This window comes from Mustela nigripes, chromosome 12, assembly GCF_022355385.1.
Source record: "Mustela nigripes isolate SB6536 chromosome 12, MUSNIG.SB6536, whole genome shotgun sequence".
Taxonomy (NCBI): domain Eukaryota; kingdom Metazoa; phylum Chordata; class Mammalia; order Carnivora; family Mustelidae; genus Mustela; species Mustela nigripes.
In genome coordinates, this window is record NC_081568.1 from 28899913 (window position 1) to 28920423 (window position 20511).

General features: G+C 43.9%; 1 protein-coding gene across 1 annotated transcript in view; it reads right to left on the reverse strand.

The window, feature by feature from the left end:
• Positions 1 to 15112: 15112 nt before the first annotated feature.
• The window catches only part of CPLANE1 (ciliogenesis and planar polarity effector complex subunit 1), a 138771-nt gene continuing 133372 nt past the window's right edge, over positions 15113 to 20511 (reverse strand). Inside the window, exons 51-54 of the mRNA XM_059416317.1 lie at positions 18879 to 18968; positions 17080 to 17163; positions 16058 to 16233; positions 15113 to 15620 (exon numbers count right to left, since the gene is read on the reverse strand). Coding sequence (XP_059272300.1) covers positions 15453 to 15620; positions 16058 to 16233; positions 17080 to 17163; positions 18879 to 18968 — 518 coding nt within the window. The 3' untranslated portion in view covers positions 15113 to 15452. The remainder of the gene's footprint in view (positions 15621 to 16057; positions 16234 to 17079; positions 17164 to 18878; positions 18969 to 20511) is intronic.

The following is a 20511-nucleotide window of genomic DNA, read 5'->3' on the forward strand; positions in this document are numbered from 1 at the left end:
TCAAATATATTAAGGATTTGCAAAGTTCATTCTTTTTTTTTTTTTTTTAAGATTTTATTTATTTATTTGACAGAGATCACAAGTAGGCAGCGAGGCAGGTAGAGAGAGAGAGAGAGAGAAGGAAGCAGGCTCCCTGCTGAGCAGAGAGCCTGATGCGGGGCGCGATCCCACGACCCTGAGATCATGACCTGAGCCGAAGGCAGCAGCTTAACCCACTGAGCCACCCAGGGGCCCACAAAGTTCATTCTTAATCTATAGTTTGTTGATACTGTAATATGCCAAGTCATATTTTACTGACTTGTATTGAAAAGATGTTATATTTGATTTAAAAAAAACTGCCAAATACCTCTTAACCTTTTAGTAGATGAATTTGAAATTTTTGTATTTTCTTATTTAAATTGTTTTTTACTGATTTTGAAAAAGAATGGGTAATTTTTTAAATTACCCATTTAAATTTTTTTTTAATTTTTAAAATTACCATACCAAAATACATATGCAGAAAACAATTTAGTAAACTCTAATAGAAGAAATTCTGAACTTTAAAAAAAAAGTAATATGTAGATTACTTTGTTGATATGTTGAATATTTGAAATGTTAGCAGGTAACTGAAGCACACAGGCAATTATGGACGACTGTAATGCATGAAGACAGGTAAGTCTACCTTTTCTGTCCAATGTGGATTTCATGAGCAGTGAGCAGAGTTCTCATATAGTCATTTAGAAAGTGAATTTAACCAGGGAGGTCCATGGTTCTCTCACTACACGCACCACTTTTGGTTGCACATAGTTCATCCTGGTCACTAGCGTGGCCCCCAGGCGGTCTGCATCTCCAAAATACTGATGTAAACTAGAATAAGGTTACTTTTGCAAATATAAAACCCATTTGACCATTCACTTAAAATGATCATGTAATTTCAAGCACTTGATAGATTTTGCTCTACAAAAATCCTTGTTTAAACTTTTGGTCTTTTCTTGCTCGTTTTAAAACTTTTAGTTTTGTTTAACTCCTTGGCTAATTTTTGTCATAGGAAGCACATTATTCATTACTTAAACAAGTTGATGTAATTATTTTTATATTTATGATTTTCCTAAATGCACTCCTTCCTCGTCCTATTGGTTCTAAGAAACAGTTGAACGTAAACTTGGTATGACAGGTCACTGACCAACAGATTCCAGTTTGCACCGTTTATTGACCAAGTGGTCATAGAATCCTTGTGTATTTTGTGTGATAATTGAGTGAATACCACCGACTCACCCTTCTTTGATGAGACCACTTGTGTCTGGTGTCGTTCACAGTGATGCAGTATGCACACAATTTTTTTCTTATCAATATTTTTTTTTAAGATTTTTATTACTTGACAGAGATCACAAGTAGGCAGAGAGAGGAAGAAGCAGGCTCCCTGCTGAGCAGAGAGCTGATGGAGGTAAGATCCCAGGACCCTGACACAATGACCTGAGCAGAAGGCAGAGGCTTAACCCACTGAGCCACACAGGCACCCCACTCATCATCAGTATTTTTTTTAATAATTTTAATTTTTTTGTTAGAGAATCACAACATACCCACCTCTTAGTTTCAGTCATTCTGAATTTCTGACCAAGCTTTCATCAGCTGTTCTCCATATACTCTCCATATTTTTCTGAAACTTCCCAGATACATCATTTAATCTTTAAATATTAATACTTCTTAACACCAAATATCCAGTTAGTGTTCAAATTTTCAATCTTCTAAAAATGTCTTTTAGGTCTTAATCTATAGATTTCTTCCATCTGACTTTTATTCTTTACAAATTTTTTAGGAAGAGACTGATTAATTTGTCCTTAGATTCTTAAAGAAATAGTTGATTCTAAATAGAGAAACAAGTTATTTTTTGGTTTGTAATCCTTTTTATGTGAATTTATTATGGGTTTGAGAGACATTGTCTCTTCCAAATTCAAAAGTATTGATTGTTAAGCCTGCATAACTCCAACAGGGCTGCCATAATAGAATGAAGTAAGGGGGTCGGTCCAGTTTTAAGAAAGATGGTGATAAGCCTTTAATCCTTTGAATTTTAGTTAGCCAATGCCAAGAGACAACTACAGATGAACTGAAGGGAAAAGAAGCCTAAATAGCCTGCCCTATGATTCAAGTTCTCATGTTAGTCAGAAATATTGCTATCTACTGCTTGAAATAAGTGGATGATATATTGTGATTATTTTTTTATTATATAGTTTATAGGCATTGCAGTTTTTGCTGAATGTAATTTTGGCTCTATGTATTTTTACATACATAGAAAAATACATAAATGTATTTTTACATTTTATTATCTTATTACATTTTTCAGTCCTTAATCTCAGTCATTTAGAACTTTAGAAATTAAAAGTTACTTTGTGCTACTTTGTCATCTAGTACTACTGGCTTCACCCTTTTTTCTCTGCAATAAACGGCAGTGTAAATTTGTCTTCATAACTTGCCTAGAATTGTAATTTAGGCCTAACCTTACTAGCTTTATAGCATAGGACAACAGGAAAAAGTAATTATAATCTAAGGTTGTCATATAAAGCCCAAATCGATAGTAGATCCCTATATCCCATAATTTTAAAAGACAGAATCATACAATATGCAGGATCTGAGAAATCACTTTTTAAAAAAAATATTTTATTTATTTATTTGACAGACAGAGATCACAAATAGGCAGGCAGGCAGGGGGCAAGGGAGGCAGGCTCCCCACTGAGCAGAGAGCCCGATGCGGGGCTCCATCCCAGAACCCAGGAATCATGACCCAAGCTGAAGACAGAGGCTTTAACCCACTGAGCCACCCAGGTGTCCTTCATCACTTTGGAATTCACGAATCTCTAACTATCTAATGAGAACCATGAAATCTCTACTTAGGAAATTGAGAGAATTGTGTGTACAATTTTGAGGGATACATGGTCACTCCCATCCCATTAACCTGTGTGATCTGCCTTGAAATCTATAGGTGAAGAGAAATTGAGGCTCAAAAAGGTGAACCGGTATCAACAAGCTATAGTTGACCCTTGAACACACAGGTTTGAACTTTGCAGTCCTCTTAATATGCAGAGACTTCACTGTATGGTCCTTGTAATCTTAATATTTCTCCCCCTAGCGTTATTGTAAGAATACAGTATAAAATACATATAACACAAAAACGTGCTAATTGAACAGTAGGGTTACCAGTAATGGGGTTCTGGTCAACTGTAGGCTATTAATAGCTAAGTTTTTGAGTCAAACTTTGCACACAACTGGGTGGAGGGTAGGGGGGTCAGTGTCTCAAACTCTGCATTGTGCAAAGGGTCACCTGTACATACCTACTTAGTACCAAGAGCAATCCTCAGGGTTCTTCCCTCCCAGATGAGTTGTTCTTACAAAGAAGATTCATCTGGAAAGCCCTCATTCAGTCACCTGTAAGAGCTGAATGTAGACAATGACTAAATGTGGATTTTTTTTATACATTTTCAAAAGATCCCCTTTATAGTCTCCGATTTTGAGATGCCTACCATCCTATGAGATAAATAGAGAAGGTAAAATGTGGCTTTCTATGTGTTCTGTTTTTATTTTAGTTACCTGTATTACCTGGGCTGATGTAGAAGACAATTGAATTGCCAATTGAATTGGCAAAAAGAGTATTAACTTTGAATTCAGAACACAGTCTGAAGCCATGTGTTACAGAAATAAGTGTAATACTAAGTTTGGCAAATAAAATCACTTAGCATGGGGATTCCTGGGTGGCTCAGTTGGTTAAGCAGCTGCCTTCGGCTCAGGTCATGATCCCAGCGTCCTGGGATGGAGTCCCACGTCGGGCTCCTTGCTCCGCAGGGAGCCTGCTTCTCGCTCTGACTCTGCCTGCCACTCTGTCTGCCTGTGCTCGCTCTCATTCTCTCTCTCTCTCTCTCTGACAAATAAATAAATAAAATCTTTAAAAAAAAATCACTTAGCATATTCTGCAGGAGCTTATTTAAAGAAATCCATAATTGGGGCACTTGGCTGGCTCAGTCAGAAGTTAAAGCATATGACTCTTGATCTCAGGGTCATGAGTTTGAGCCTCATGTTGAGAAGAGATCGCTTTTTTTTTAAATCCATAATTATCTTTTGTGCATATTTGGATCATCAGAATGGTATAGCAGGGACATGGGGATGGAATTCTGAAAGTGTGGATAGCACTGTGGGTATGAGGAGTACAACATCAAAAGTTGAAGCTATATAGAAAGGGCGAAGTATTACACTTTCTGGACTGAAATCTTACCATGTAGGCATTGGAAGTACTTCAAGCAAGGAGTTGTGAAAGCTCACTCTGGCTCCTACATGGACGGCTAGATTTGTGGGCGTCAAGAAGAGAAGACTGATGCGGTTGTCTCAGAGATGGGGAGACCCTGAATGAGGAGGGTGATGGGGGCTGGAAGATCAGAGAGGCGGTGGATGTATTTAGGAAATAAAAAGAGCAGGACTTGGGGCGCCTGGGTGGCTCAGTGGGTTGAGCCGCTGCCTTCGGCTCGGGTCATGATCTCAGGGTCCTGGGATCGAGTCCCGCATCGGGCTCTCTGCTCAGCGGGGAGCCTGCTTCCCTCTCTCTCTCTCTCTGCCTGCCTCTCCATCTACTTGTGTTTTCTCTCTGTCAAATAAATAAATAAAATCTAAAAAAAAAAAAAAAAAAGCGCAGGACTTGACTGTTGGCTGAATGAGGTCACGGAAGACGAGAGGCATCAAGGACAGCTATTCCGCTTCTCTGCTCCTGTCCACTAGGGTTAATCACGTGGAGGTGAGGCTCTCTGGGATGTTCGGGGATGTCCAGACGGTGGGAGTAGGACACCTTCCGTGGGAGGCTTTGGGCTGAGGCCACAGTTGGGACTCCTCAGCATGTCAGCTGTTGAGTGAGCAGCACAGAGCCGAAGCACGGACCTTGGAGACTTAGAAACGTTTAAGATGCAGCAGGAGGACAGTGAGTTTGTGGAGGAGACAGAAGAAATGCTTAGAGAAGGCTGGGAAGAATCCAGGAACCAGCAGTTAGAGAGTTTCAAGCAGGACAAAGCAGCACGTGAAATGCAGCGCGAAAAGCTACTGCTCCTGCCTTTCGGAATGTAAAGGGTGCCCTTGAGGGAGAGTAGTTTCAGAACGAACGAGAGCAAAGCCAGTCACAGTGAGAAATGCGTGAGTGCGAATGAGAAGCGAATGGGACTCTGTCGGGGAGTGAGGCCAGGCGGGAAAGGCCGGCAGCGGACGGAAATGCTGAGCGGGGAAGCCGGGTGACGGCGGCCCGCCACGCCGCATGTAAGAGTTCGGTTGGGCTTGAACTAGGTATGAAACACTCGGGTTTGTGGGTCAGAAGTACCCCTCACTGGCTACACCGGGGGGAACCGTGATGATGCCCAAACGCACGCTCGGGTCATTTCTGTCCAGCAGGGCCCGGGCGCCGCGGAGCAGGGCGTCCCCGCGCCGGGCCCGGCAGCTGGGGGAGGGGCGCGTCGCTGCGCTAGCCGGAGAGACCAGGGAAGGACCACGGTTCGGAGGCCTCCGCGAAGTGGAAAAGCAAGTGCAACGGCAGCGGCCGGCATGGAATAAAGGGGCGACAAGTCAGAGGAAGGAACGTGTGGGGTTTCTGAGGTGGAGTGGTTCTGGAAATGAGGTGTAAGTGTGCGACCACGGAATGGATTAGTCCGGCGGAGCGGCGGTGTTGGCACTGGGGAGGTCAAGAAAGCTGCATTCCGCGCTCCTCTCCCGCGCTTACGACACTGGACCCTGGGACGCCTGGGTGGCTCAGTCAGTGAAGTGGCTGCCTTCGGCTCAGGTAGTGAATCCAGGGTCTTGGGATCGAGCCCCACATCGGGCTCCCTGCTCAGCGGGGAGCCGCTTCTCCCTCTGCCCGCCACTCCCCTGCTTGTGCTCGCTCGCTCTCTGACAAGTAAGTGAAATCTTTAAGAACCTAAAACATTGAATCCTTCTTTCCTGTCATACTAACAATTTGTCTTGGGGCTGACTTGGTACTGACACTGGTTACTATTAGTTTCTGCAAATTTAATCACTCGGCAAGTCTGTGCTGAGTGTTTACCGCAAGCGATGACTGTGCTGGCCCCGGGGCAAGAAGTCTGTGTTCCGGTGAGAGAGTTGGGAAATGAACCCCAAAGTACCCAACTACATAGTTAGTAAGTAACAACTGAAGTGAGTGCCTGAGAGGAAAAGTAACAAAATCCACGCTGGTGTGTAGCACTGAAGTAGTCTGGAGGGCTGCGGGGGGTGAGAAAGGCTGTCTTCTCCCAGTGAAACTGATTAGTCCTCAGATAAAGCCTGACATGCAATAGCTGTAACACACACCAGCTAATGTTGGTTGAGCCATTAAGAAATGGGAAATGAGGGGCGTCTGGGTGGCTCAGTGGGTTAAAGCCTCTGCCTTCGGCTCAGGGCATGATCCCAGGGTCCTGGGATCGAGCCCCACATCGGACTCTCTCTTCAGCAGGGAGCCTGCTTCCCTTCTCTCTCTGCCTGCCTCTCTGCCTATTTGTGATCTCTCTCTCTCTCTCTGCCAAATGAATAAATCAACTCTTTAAAAAAAAAAATAGAAAGAAAGAAATGGGAAATGACTTTTGATTCCTCCCAGCAGTTCATTCCTTTAGGGACATGATGGTTGAGGTCTGAACTCTAGGGCAAAAAAATAGATGGAGGAAGGGAAGCAAGGGGAATCCCCAATTGAGGCACAGCCTGTGAAGCTTCATGGTTCCCAGGGATGGCAGAGAGCAAGACAGCAGAGCAAAGCTGATGATGTAGGTGGGCCCAATCATGCTTTTGCTGACCAAACCTTCTTAAAGACGTCCTGAAAGCAAATGGAAGCCATTAAAGAAATGAAGAAGGTGGGAGTAGAATAGGGATTTGCTTCTGTGAAATCAGAGTTGCGTTTTTTGTTTGGTTTGTTTTGTTTTGTTTAAAGTAGGCAGAGAGGCAGGCAGAGAGAGAGGAGGAAGCAGGCTCTCTGCTGAGCAGAGAGCCCAATGCGGGACTCAATCCCAGGACCCTGAGATCATGACCCGAGCCAAAGGCAGAGGCTTTAACCCACTGAGCCACCCAGGCACCCCCAGAGTTGCGTTTTTAAAAGCTCACGTCAGTGCGCCTACGTGGCTCAGTGGGTTTTAAAGCCTCTGCCTTAGGCTCAGGTCATGATCCTGGAGTCCAGGGATCGAGCCCCGCATCGGGCTCTCTGCTCGGCAGGGAGCCTGCTTCCTCCTCTCTCTCTGCCTGCCTCTCTGCCTACTTGTGATCTCTGTCTGTCAAACAAATAAATAAATAAAATCTTTTTTTAAAAAAATAATAAAAGCTCACTGTCTACAATGTACACAGTGCTAGAGGAGGCCATAAGGTCCATGTGAAAGACAACAATAACCCGAGTGGGGGCGGCGGGAGGAGAGAAGTGGCCTCATTTGTAAAACTTTACGATAATTACATCGGTCACAGAGCTTTGGTTGGATATTGTTTAAATTGTGATAAGGAGAGAACAGGTGTGAATTTCCTTACACGCAGTGAGACCAGCCTTCCTGGGTTGGTACCACGCAGAAGAGAACATGACTTATACGGGATTCATCTGGAGGACAGACCATGAGGAATAACCATGATTTGAAGCAAGGAAAGGAATCAGAAGATGTGACATTATTCAAAAAGGGGAAAAGACGTGTTGGTAGACTTTTGCATAGCTTGAATCTTTAGAATCCTGCCTTTTATACAAAGCAATCCCAAGATATAAATTTTACAAAGAGGTAGGCTTTTAATGCAATAATACAGTTTCTATTATTTACTGGTTTGATTTTTCTAATTTAAATAATCCCTTGTTCATAAAGGCAATCACTTTGAACTCTTTTAGCTCTTTCTTTGCATAGTTATATTTCTAAAGAATATACTATTACAATTTATTAATTCTGGACTATGTATTATCTTATGACCTATTAACTTTTTTATGAAAGGTGAGGACATAGTTCTTATGCTCTTCCCCTCTTCTCCCAATATGGATATCACTATATTTAATCAGAGTTTATGCAATAGAAAACTATGTAAATATTGTTCAGTCAGAGCGCGCATTTAGTGTACTAGACGAATGTTTCCTTTCTTGTATACTCAGTTCCCTTCAGTGAAACTGCTTTGCTTTTCACTCACAGAAGTTCCACGCAGTACTCTGTAACTCTTTGTATGCTCTGTTGTATCATTCATTTGTGTCTCCTCCCCACCCTGCCTCCTACTCCCCAGCCCTGTTCCTCCGTCAAGAAAGTCCTCCTCTAGCTATCCTGACGTTTCCCATCAGTATGGACCGATTTTCCAGGACTGCGGCAAAGTTATTGTACCAGACTCTTCCTTCCCCTGTTTTTTGTTTTTGTTTTTTTTTTAAAGATATTATTTATTTGTCAGAGAGAGTGAGCGAGAGCGAGCACAGGCAGACAGAGTGGCAGGCAGAGTCAGACGGAGAAGCAGGCTCCCTGCGGAGCAAGGAGCGCGATATGGGACTCGATCCCAGGACGCTGGGATCATGACCTGAGCCTAAGGCAGCTGCTTAACCAACTGAGCCACCCAGGCGTCCCCCTTCCCCTGTTTTGGTTGGATTCAGAACCTGTGTCTGGAATCCATGCCTTCTTCCTTTTTGCCTAAAAATGTTCTGTTTGCTTGAGCATAGCCTGCCATAGCTCCCTAAAAATGGACACAATGGGACAAACTTGCTGAGTCATTAGGTGTCTGAAAATGTCTTTGTTCTCACCTTGTAATTGATTGATAGCTGGGTCTAGAATTCTGAATTGAAAATTTTCCCTTTGAAAATCTTTTCATCATCATCTAGCCTGTGCTGTTGCCATTAAGACAGGTGATACCATACTATTGTTCCTTTGTATACAACTTGTGTTGTCCCTCTCTAGAAGCTTTTAAGGATATTTTATGTATTTCCCATATTTTGAAATTTCACTATGATGTCCCTTAATGGATCTCTTTAAAATTCATTTTGCGGGGTACATACAGACTTTTAATCTTTTAATCTGTGTCCTTAGCTATGGAGATTTTTTCTAATTTCTTTCTAAGTTTTCTTTTTTTTTTTTCTTTTTGTTTTTTTTTCAAGCAGGCTGGATGCTCAGCATGGGGCTTGAACCTAAGACTCTAAGATCAAGAGATCAAGAATTAATATGAATTAATTAAGAATTAATTAATTAAGAATTAATGCTCTACCCACCGGGCCAGCCAGGCGCCCCTCCCGGCCCCTCTTTAGTTTCTTTGGTCTCTCTGCAGTTTCTGTTATTAGTCACGTAATCTTCCTGGACTGATTTTCTCAGTTGTTGTTGATGTTAAGATTTTATTTAATTTCTTTATTTATTGAAGCCCGAGAGCAGGAGGAGGGGCAGAGGGAGAGAGAAAAATCTCGGATTCCTTACAGAGCCCGACGCAGGGCTCCATCTCGCAACCTTGAGATCATGACCCAAGCAGATATCAAGAGTTGGCCGCGCCGACTGCGCCACTCAGACGCGCTTCTCAGTTGTTTTGTGCCCCCCTGTGGTGGGGCGAGCCGTGTCTCTTGGCTCCGTCTTTGAGAGCTTTTCAGCTTTAACTCTTCCATTACGTTTTTTATTTCAGCCGTATTTTAAATTTCAGCTTCTTCTTGTTCTCTGATTGTTCCTCTTTACAGTTAACTTATTCTTACTTTATGGATGCAATATCTCCTTATATCTGTCAGATTAAAAAGTAGATTTCTCACTTGGCATTTGGAGGCCTTGAGCTCAAGTCACAGCTAAGGCATCGTATGTTCAGATTTAAGGAGGCTGATAAATCACTTTGCTCACTTCTTCAAATTCTGGTTAGAATTATAAACTGGTCTCTGAAAGATGGAGGTAAAATTAACAGCTTTATTGTCAGTAGAGCCGGAGTAGAGAACAAACCATAGCCTGGACCTGCAGCCACAGCGGGCTTGCCGCCATGCGCCCCAAATCTACACCTTGCGGTCCATCTGTCATGTGGGGTTTTACAAGGTAAATACTTAATCTGCTCAGCCTCCTGAAGGAGACATTGCTGTCCATCACTCAAAAGCACTAAGAACAGGGACAGAGAGAATGAAGTCACAAACACACCTGCTTGGTTTCGGTTTTGTTTTGTTTTAGTAATCTCTCCCCCCAACAGGGGTCTCAGACTCATGGCCCCAAGATCGATAGTCTCGTGCTCTTCTGACTGAGAGGCAGCCAGGTGCCCCACAAATATACTCTTTTTGTTTGTTTGTTTTTAAAGATTTATTTATTTATTTGTCAGAGAGAAACAGCAAGAGCAGGACCACAAGTAGGGGGAGTAGAAGAGGGAATACAGGCTTCCCACTGCGCAGGGAGCCCGAACCAAGGCTTGAGCGCAGGACCTTGGGATCATGACCTGAGCTGAAGGTAGAGGCTTAACCTACTGAGCCACCCAGGCACCCCTCATTGTTTTGTTTTGTTTTTTAAGTTTTTTTTTTTTTTCTTTTTTAAGATTTTATTTGAGACAGTCCAAGTTGGGGGGAAGCAGAGGGAGAAGGAGGCTTCCCAGTGAGCAAGGAGCCTCTTGTGGGACTCGATCTCAGGACTCTGGGATGTGACCTGAGCTGAAGACAGATGCTTAATGGCTGATCCACCCAGGGGTCCCAAGGTTTTATTTTCTTAAGTAATCTCTACATCCAATGTGGGACTCAAACTGAGAACTCCAAGAATCACAAGTCACACGCTCCACTGACTAGGCAAGCCAGGTGGCCCTTCACTTGGTTTTTAACTCCTAGACTGCACTCATTTTAAACATGGGAATCGATGTTAACTCTTGACATTCACCAATCAGAAATAAAAATCTTTATTAACAGAAACAACCTCACAGAAATGTAAGAATAGAGTTTCCTCTCTCATGGAGTTTCCCAACTTGTTTTAAAGAAAGATTTCTTTGAGGGGTGCCTAGCTGACTCGTCTGTAGAGCCCCACATTGGGTGTAGAGATTACGTAAAAATAAATAAGCCACATCTATTTCCTACATAATCCGTTCTATTATTTTGCCCACTTACCTTGTATTCCCCGTCATGATGAAGTCTGTCTTTCTCTATGTGTCTGGTGATACCTAAGTGTCCATTCAGGTTTTAGAGCAAAGTACTAAAAAGTTTGTTGAAGTTCTGAGTGTATAGGTAGATTTCATCTGCTGAAACTTTTTTTCTAAAAGGCCAGAAAGTATTTTAGTGTTTGAAAAATCATAGTCTGTGTAGCAACTATTCAGTTCTGCCACTGACACAGTGCAGGTTGTGTTTCAGTAAAACTCTTATTTCAAGGCGCCTGGGTGGTTCAGTCAGTTAAGCACCAGAATCAGATTCAGCTCAGGTCTTGATCTCAGGGTCACAAGTTCAAGCCCCGCATTGGGATCCGCTCTGGGAATGGCGCCTACTTACAAAACAAACACCTTTACTTCCAGAAGCAGAGAGTAGGTCAGATTTGCCGACCTCTGCTCTGCAGTAATCAGTTAGAAAGCTGGACTCCTGCCTGGTTATCATTATTTTTTAAACCCTATAGAGAAATTTTCCCTCCAGCTAGGCAACTTCTGTCACAGATCTTGGCCCCAATCCCACATATATAGGAAAAGTCTAGGCCATCCATTTCCAACTTATAAACCAACTTTAGCTAATAAGGACTTTTTCCTCTCAGTTATTCCCCAGACTCAGTGTTTTGTTTTGTTTTTTTAATATATTTTTTTGTTTGTTTTTAAAGATTTTTGACACAGAGAGATCACAGGTAGGCAGAGGCAAGCAGAGAGAGAGAGAGGAGGAGGAAGCAGTCTCCCTACCGAGCAGAAAGCCTGATGTAGGACTCGATCCCAGAACCCTGAGATCATGATCTGAGCTGAAGGCAGAGGCTTAACCCACTGAGCCACCCAGGTGCGCCCAAACTCAGTGTTTGTATGGAAACTAAAGCATTTGTTTCCACCAGGGTGTCCTTAATGGCAAAGGGCCATAGTCCAGATGCTGAACACGAATGATCAAGGTATACACAATGCTTAAAGGGAAGTGGAGTTCTGGAGGGCTACCCAGTGTGACTTCTGAGCTATTATCAAGTACATTTTCCTTTTTCTCATATTTCCTCAGCGAGATTCAAGGTTTGATTTCTTAGAGGAAAGCTAAGCAAGACACAAAGCATGTACCTAATAATTATTTGAACTGTTGACAGATGGAGCATTGTAGAAGTAACAATGGCTTGTCGTTAGTGCATCCACGTATCGATTATAGACTCTGGCTGGAAACAGTGCGTGGAGAAGTGAGAAAGCACAGAAGTCTGAAGTCAGTGTTTATTTTTTTAAAGATTTTTATTTGAGAGAGACAGAGCCCAAGACAAATGCTTAACCGACTGAGCCACCCAGGGGCCCCAAGTCAATGTTTTAAATCTAGGTCCACGTATATAGCTTCTCGGCAGAAGCTTTGAGTTTCCTTTGCTGGTGGATTCCAAGTTCAGCCAGAACACTTTGGTTTATGATAAATCATGCTAAATGCTGTATTAAATTTTTAATAAGAATGTAAGCAAAGATTCAGTTTTGAGAAACTGGGGAACACTTTTAATAACTAGAGGCATTTCCCAAGCATGCTGTTCAAAACCTGCGTGTGGGAACTGCTTCTCTACAGGTCCATGCAGGAAGGGCAGGAAGTCTAGACCCTTCCTTAGGAGGAGCTAAAATGCTCATTTGGATGAGTCCTCTGTGTTCAGATACACTAAGCAAAATCATCATATTACAATTTTTAAAATTTTTTTCTTAAGATATATTTATTTGACAGACAGAGATCACAAGCAGGCAGAGAGAGAGGAAGGGAAGCAGGCTCCCCCGCTGAGCAGAGCGCCCAATGCAGGGCTCGATCCCAGGACCCTGGGATCATGACCTGAGCCAAAGGCAGAGGCTTTAACCCACTGAGCCCCCCAGGACCCCATCATATTGCAATTTTTTGAATACTAAGGGTGATCTCAGGCTATGGGTTGAAACTACCTAGGATTATCTGTCCTCTGCTGTTGGTCTCCACCCTTGTTCCTTCCTCATTTTCAGGTTTACTATATGGATATTCCCCAGAAGACTTCCACTTCCACCTATGACAGAGGACCCGCTACCTGACTCACCTGCCTGTCTCAACCACAAAGCTGGCAGATGTGGGACAATGTGCAGCACAAAACAGTGGTCCTGGAGAGAAGGGCAACTCACGAGGAAGTCAGCTTGTGAAGGCCTCGGTGCCTGCTTGAGGACAGTACTCTGATGACCGCAACATAACGAGCTAGATTCCAAGCACGCCACTGTGGTCCGACTCAGCTGAAGAGGCAGAGTTCAGGGCCATCAGTGGCGGGAATCTGCCAGGTAGGGCCACAGGGGGAAGGAAGCTGCACAGAGGAGCCCGAGCTTCTCTGGGGAGAAGCCTGTGTGCGGACAGGGTTGAGCTGCTCATATTAGTACCAGTGTACCTGAGGAAGACCAGAGAGTATTGACCACAAGGTCGAGAGCCCGGCTGCGGGGGTGAGGCCAGCCCAGCCAGAGTGGAGACCTTGCTGGTACCTCAGTAATACTCCAGACATCCAATCAAGACACCAGAAAGACGCATCTTAGAAGAAAAGATCTTACCCTAGAATAAGAGCTACGAAAAACACCCTTCCGATGAGGGTAAAACCTATAGTCCGTCAACGAAACCTGAGAGAATTGCCAGAAGATCTGTACTATAGGAAATGCTAATGAACTTGAGGCTGAAGGGAACTGCTAGATAGAAATTTGGATCTACAGGAAGAAATGAAAAAGTACTGGAAATGATAATTGCCTTAAAAGGCAACTGAATGTTTACATCAGAATAGGAGCAGGTAAAAGGGATTATACTACTGTAAAACCGCGTTACTTCTGAAGTGGTGTGAAATGTCGAGTTGGTAAGTTAAGGGTTCATACCGTTAGCCCTAAAGCATCAGTTCTCAAACTCTTTATACTCATAAAAATTATTTAGGGTCCTAAATAGCTTTGTTTTTGTTGGTATATCTGTGAATATTTATCGTTAGTAATTAAAACCGAGGAAAGTGTTTTTTTTTTTTTAAAAGATTTTATTTATTCGATAGATCACAAGTAGGCAGAGAGGCAGGCAGAGAGAGAGGGGGAGGCAGGCTCCCTGCTGAGCAGAGAACCCGATGTGGGGCTCGATCCCAGGACCCTGAGATCATGACCTGAGCCGAAGGCAGTGGCTTAACCCACTGAGCCACCCAGGCGCCCCAAAACCGAGGAAAGTGTTTAAATAGCTTTAATTACAGTTACCCATTCAATGTTTATTTTTTAGGGAGAGAGAGAACGCACATGCACACACACATGCACGCGCGCAGAGGGCAGAGGGAGAACCTTAAGCAGACTCCGTGCCCAGCATGGAGCCCAACATGGTGCTGGATCTCACGATCCTGAGATCATGACCTGAGTCAAAATCAAGAGTTGGACACTTAACCAACTGAGCCACTCGGGCACCTCCCATTCAATGTTTGTAACTATTTTCCAAAACAAAACTTAGTGGGAAGAGTAGCACTGTTTTATAGTTTTACAAATCTCTTGAATGTCTGGCTTTACTGGAAGATGGCAGAATTCTCATACGTGCTTCTGTGCGCGGCTTGTTGCAGGATGTTATTGTGGCTGAAGGACATAAAAACATCTGGCCCCACACAGGTATGTAGCTGGAAAAGGAGGCACATTGAATTGCTTTTTCAGACAATAGTATTCTTTGATATTATACCAAAAATTGACAAATGAATGAAGGTTTTTAGTTTCTTCTCATTAAAATTATCTCCAAAATTATGACATTATTTGGGGGCAACACCAGAAACCACCCCAGTCTCCGCACCATGGTCTTTAGAAAGTTCACATGAGCCTTCTGGAGTCAGGATCTTATTTGCCACGCAGAGCATTCTTCCCTGGTTCTTTTCCCAAGTTTTTGAAGGCTGGAGGGCACAGGACAGGTGGGAGGTCGTTGGTTTTTTTTCACTCCAGGACCAGGCCTGCCCAGCGGAATTTTAGGCCGTGTTCTGAAACGGAGTTCATTATTGAGTTTCGGGGTGAGATTGTGACTTTCTAATTCCCCTCAATTATCCATATAAGTTTGTTTCTCAAAACTCAGGAGATAGTAAAGAAGGAGACGAAAGAGATTTTTTATTGAAAGTAACTTAAATATTATGTAAACTTGACTTGAAAGTTACTTTTCATTTTTTCATCATTTAAAAAATGGTGTCTAAGGATAGGTCAAATGCAAAAGCATGTAACAGATCTATAGTTAAACAACCCTTTACCCACGAAGGCGAAATTATTGAGAAGTGTTTATTTTCCCTCTTGCCATGGCTAATCTGCGTAAGATATGGTTGCTGGTGGTGTGTACACATGGCTCCCTTCACTGCTTCTCTCTTTCAAATGCACAAATCTTTCAGAATGACAACCACTGAGGTGCCGGGCTTTCCTTGGCAACAGATACTCGGGTCTTACAGGTCCCAGGCCCGGTGGACGGACAGGCTCTTGTCCTCCACACCGGCCACCATGTCTTCAATGGCCTTCCAGTCAAGCTTGCTGAGGATGCTGCCGGTGCTCTCAGACACACTGTCCGCACCGCGGGAAGGAGGCTCTTGCTCTTCCTCAACGGCTGACAAGTCCTATCAAATTAAGAAAGGCAGTAAGTTGTGATCTGAGCCTGAGAAAAAAAATAAATGGAACATGAACTAAGCTTTCCAAAGTTTCCAGGGCTGCTCATCCCCCAGCTGGGGAAGCAAACTAGGGCGGTGGTTGCCCAGCACATCTGGAGCGACCATGGGCTGAACAACGTCTGACACAACTAGGTGCTGGCACCAGGTCTGAAGAATGGGCACAATGGATTTTTATACTTGTACTACAATCATCTGTTCTTACTTTTTTGGTTATTCTTTAGTTGAAAGGAAAATACAAATTCAAGGAAAATTCTGAAAGATAAATGCTATAGCACTAAGCCAAAAGTGTAGATGCTTTGAATGACTGCTTCGGTCTTGCAGGAGCTCCACACCCCACAGAGAACAACAGAAATCACAGGCAGGCGGAGATGGGGAACAGCGCTTACCTGTAGAAGGGAACCGTGGCTCTCCTGAAGAATTGTACGGATGCGTGAAGGTACCATCCAAGGACTCACCATGGTCTCCTCCCTCTCGTACTCTACACACACCTGCTTTGACTGAGGTGAAAGCTCGGCCGTGACGTGGTTTCTCGTACACTGCACACGGCATGGAGCACCGGAACCTTTCACAGGAAAGGACAAAGCTAGTGGGACTGATTCACTTAAAAAACTGGCTTGTTTATTCTGACTTTTATGATCAAATCCAAGGCAGTCACGTTTTATCTAATATTTAAAGTTTTTTTTGTGACTTATCTTTAAGAAATCTCTGCACTCAACATGGGGCTTACACGCACAGCCGGGGATTGGGAGCTGCCCCCCGCCCCCCACCAGCTGAGCCCGCCGCGCGCCCCTTCCCTGACAACTGAATCACAGGGTCTGGGTATGGTTTTAACGATTTCTGCCCCGTCAGTGTGACCGAAGGAAACTGAATTCTGGCCATCTCGTCATTTTTAAAATAACAGTAACCTCTAGGACAAGAGAGTCCTAGAGAGAACAAGTCTAGAAGTAACCTCTAGGAGAGGAGAGGCCACAGATGTCATGGAACTGTGCAGAAGTTCCAACTGCGAAGAGTACGGCAAACATTGCGGCGAAAAAGAAAACAGCCGGTAAAGTAGGACTTGAGACCCAAGGCTGACAGAGAGAGAGAACACCAAGTGGTTAAGCAGCATGATAACCACGAGGCAGGAGTCTCTCCAAGGAGACGGCAGCACACGGAGACGGCGCTGGGGCGGCCGTGAGAGATCAGCCAAGGCTGTGACCGCCCGGAGATCCCCACTTGCGGCCGCCACAGCGCGTGTGCTAACTAGACTTCGATACTCCTCCAATGGACCTCATTATTGCCATCAAGAAGAATGACAAAATCATCACCGAAATTAAGAAATTAAGGTTAACCGTCCTGGACTTTAGGATAAGCCTTTACCCGCGGGGGATCTACACACCTGGAGAAGCCGCCCCTGGCTTTTTCTCACCTTGCTTTCGACAGGGATGACTTGGTAATCTCCTTCGCTTCAGATCCGAGTGCGTTTCTCTAGGATTTGCTCGGGGTAGCCAATCTCAAAGTAAAATATGAAAACGACACTGTGAAACTGAGCACGTGCGAAGCTTTTCAAGTGTGGGTGTTCGTGCTCCAGGGTGGACAGCGGACGCGTTCTAAGGTAAAAGGTCAGTGAGCCATCGGAAAGAAACCCCACCATGGAAACTAGGCTGGCAAGTGCACCGGCTTCCCTCCAAGAAGCACTCTCTCTGACGGCCAGTGACCACCACCCCCCAGTTTCTTTATGAAACCTACTGCCAAACGTCTATGGGCTCCAGCCTGAGTAATCTGAAACTGAACAGAAAACCAGAATCCATTCCCTGTACCACCTCCAGAAGAAAACCCTGTCCCTCCACTTGCCGGTCTTGGGCCATACTCTAGACACACAGCCAAGCTAGAAACGTGGAGACCTACCAAGTTCATCCTGTCACAGGCAGGGCTACCCCTGGACAATGAAAGAAATACTTCTGTTTGCCCTTCTAAGGGCAAAGCCTCATGCTAGATCGTAATTCACTTCACAAAACCCTGCAGTTCTGGAGCTTCCATAAATATAATATCAGTGTACATATAATTTCAGCTATTTCTAGGGGCCACATTGCATTTTGGGGGTTTTATCTGTTAAACTAACATTACCAGGTATTTTTTTAGAAAAGAATAAAATAGTTTTGGAGTACTCTAACCTAAAAATTTTACAGAAGATGAAAATGAGAGACTTTGAAATAAAAACAAAAGTCTGGGGTTATACAATTAATAGCACAGGAAATGATGCTTCCAGCACTCAAACTGATCCTAGTTAATTACAGCCTTGGGTTTTAAGGGATTCAGTGGGGAAAACTATGGAAAAAGAACCAAAGAGAATTCCTAGGACATGGTGCCATCAAAGTAACACAAACATGACAGGGTAAAGAGCAGACGTGGCTGAAGACAGAGGCAGTGAACTGGAAGGTGGCGGCATTGGAGAGAGGCCTAAAGGCAGGAATAGACTCATTCATGTTTCTCATCATTTTTATACTACGTGTAATCAGTGACTGCATTATTGTCTCTAACAAATGTAGCCATTTCTGTGAATCAGGATAATGCCAGAGAGCTCAGTTACTGTGAGGACGAAGTGAGATCACTCACAGGCCGTGTCAGTACAGGGCCTGGCATCAGGCATCACTTCCCCGAGGCTCCCTGGCTTCAGCAGTAAAATGGGGATAACAGCTGCCCTGCCCACCTACCGGAGCCGGGGCCGTGACGGAGAGTTCCCAGGAGAATACTGCGAACGTTCTTTTTAAATGATGAAGAGTAACAAGGGGCGAGGGCTGGGCCGGGGCTCGACCTTAATTCTTAGGCATTAAGATCATGGCCATTTCCCTCTCCAGTGGATCAGAGCACAGCTCATTCTGAGTCCCCAAACTTATCATGACTCTGTGACAATGGCCGCCTCTTCAGTACTTGCTTTTATGTTCAGTTCTCTGCTAAGCCCATAATATGGGTTCTCACTCATAACAATCAGGATTTTGCAGGCGAGAAAGTTGAAGCTTACACAAATGGGTTAGGAATTTGCCCAAAACTAAAGAATAAGTGGTGAACTAGGATTCCAAAGAGAGCTAACTCCGCAGCAGCCCGTTCCCAAACCACCATACCACACTGCCACACCCGCATTCTGAAATCTGCAATTGAAATTTCTGAGATGCCTTACAACTTTTAAAAATTTAAGTTGAAGAACTTTATTCTTTATTTATCCCTTACCTTTTTGGAAGGTAACTGGAGATGCCACAGCCTTCCTTACGGCCACTTTGCCTCTGCCACCTTTGCTCTGTATGGTGTAAGTAGCAGTTCCTAGAAAAACAGACAAACTCCTTTAACCTCTGCGATGGGGAAAGGAGGCTCAGAAGGCAGGAGCAGGGGCCGCCTTGAAGGCCGGGGACAGCTCCAGACAGATCTGTGGGATGGGGGTCCCCAGTGCAGGAGCACCTTTTCGAGGACAGTCTCCCAGGAGTAGGGGAGCTGACCAAAGGAGGGCCAAGCCCTTAGCCCAGGCAAGTGCAACGTCATACAGGCCTGACTCTGGACAGACCCAAGCCAGAGACACATTTCCACAGAATCCAAGACTTTTCCATCTGATATTGAGAAACCACAGATTGAAGTTTAAAATCCTTGCCAATTTTTGGCATTTCTTTTACTTAACTTTGACAACTGCATCAGGTATAAAATAAAACTTCAAAAAAAACATGGTTACTACTGAAATTTTAGTTTAAAAAGAGACTCTTATTATAATTTGTTAATTAAGAGCAGGAGTTAAACTATGAAGTTTTATTAAGAGGACTGGAATTCATAGAAACTTCAATTTTCTAATTGAGGCAGCATAATGAAGCATAGATTCTAAGTGTGTAGGCTCTAGACCCAGACTGGGTTTAAATTCCTAGCTATCTGATCTAAGGCACTTATTTCAACTTTCTCTGCCTGGGTTTTCTCACCTGTAAAATGGAACTATAACAGTACATGTCTCACAGGGTTGTAATTAAAGAGCTTAAATAGAACCTGGCACATTAGTTTATTATGCAGCTAAAAGCTGTATGCATTCATACTACATATTAACCATGATTCTATATTCTTGGAGAGAGAGAGTACGAGCTGGGGGAGGAGCAGAGAGAAAGAGAGAACCCCAAGCAGACTCTGCTGAGCGTGGAGCCTGATGAGAGGCTCAATCAATCTCATGATCCTGAGAATCATGACCTGAGCTGAAAATTAAAAAAGCCAGACACCTGGGGCACCTGGGTGGCTCAGCTGGTTAAGTGTCTGCCTTTGGCTCAGGTCATAATCCCAGAGTTCTGGGATCGAGCCCCGCATCGGGCTCCCTGCTCCATGGGGAGTCTGCTTCTCCCTCCCACTCTCTGTGCTCCCTCTCTAATAAATAAATAAAATCTTAAAAAAAAAAAAAAAAAGAGCCATACACTCAGTTGACTGAGTCATCTAGGTGCCCCTATGATTATACATTTTTAACGTGTAATCATTTCACAAAATAAATACGTTTTATTCTGGTAATCAAAACCCAAATATGGCTAAATTAACTAAAGGAAAGCTAGCAATAAATAACAGATGTTATATCTTCAAATGTGCAAAAGGATGTTCAAAAGGTAAAAACATGATTTTTTTTTTTTAAGATTTTATTTTATTTATTTATTTTTTTTAAAGATTTTATTTATTTGACAGACAGAGATCACAAGTAGGCAGAGAGGCAGGCAGAGAGAGAGGAGGAAGCAGGCTCCCTGCTGAGCAGAGAGCCCGATGTGGGACTCGATCCCAGGACCCTGAGATCATGACCTGAGCCGAAGGCAGCGGCTTAACCCACTGAGCCACCCAGGCGCCCCAAGATTTTATT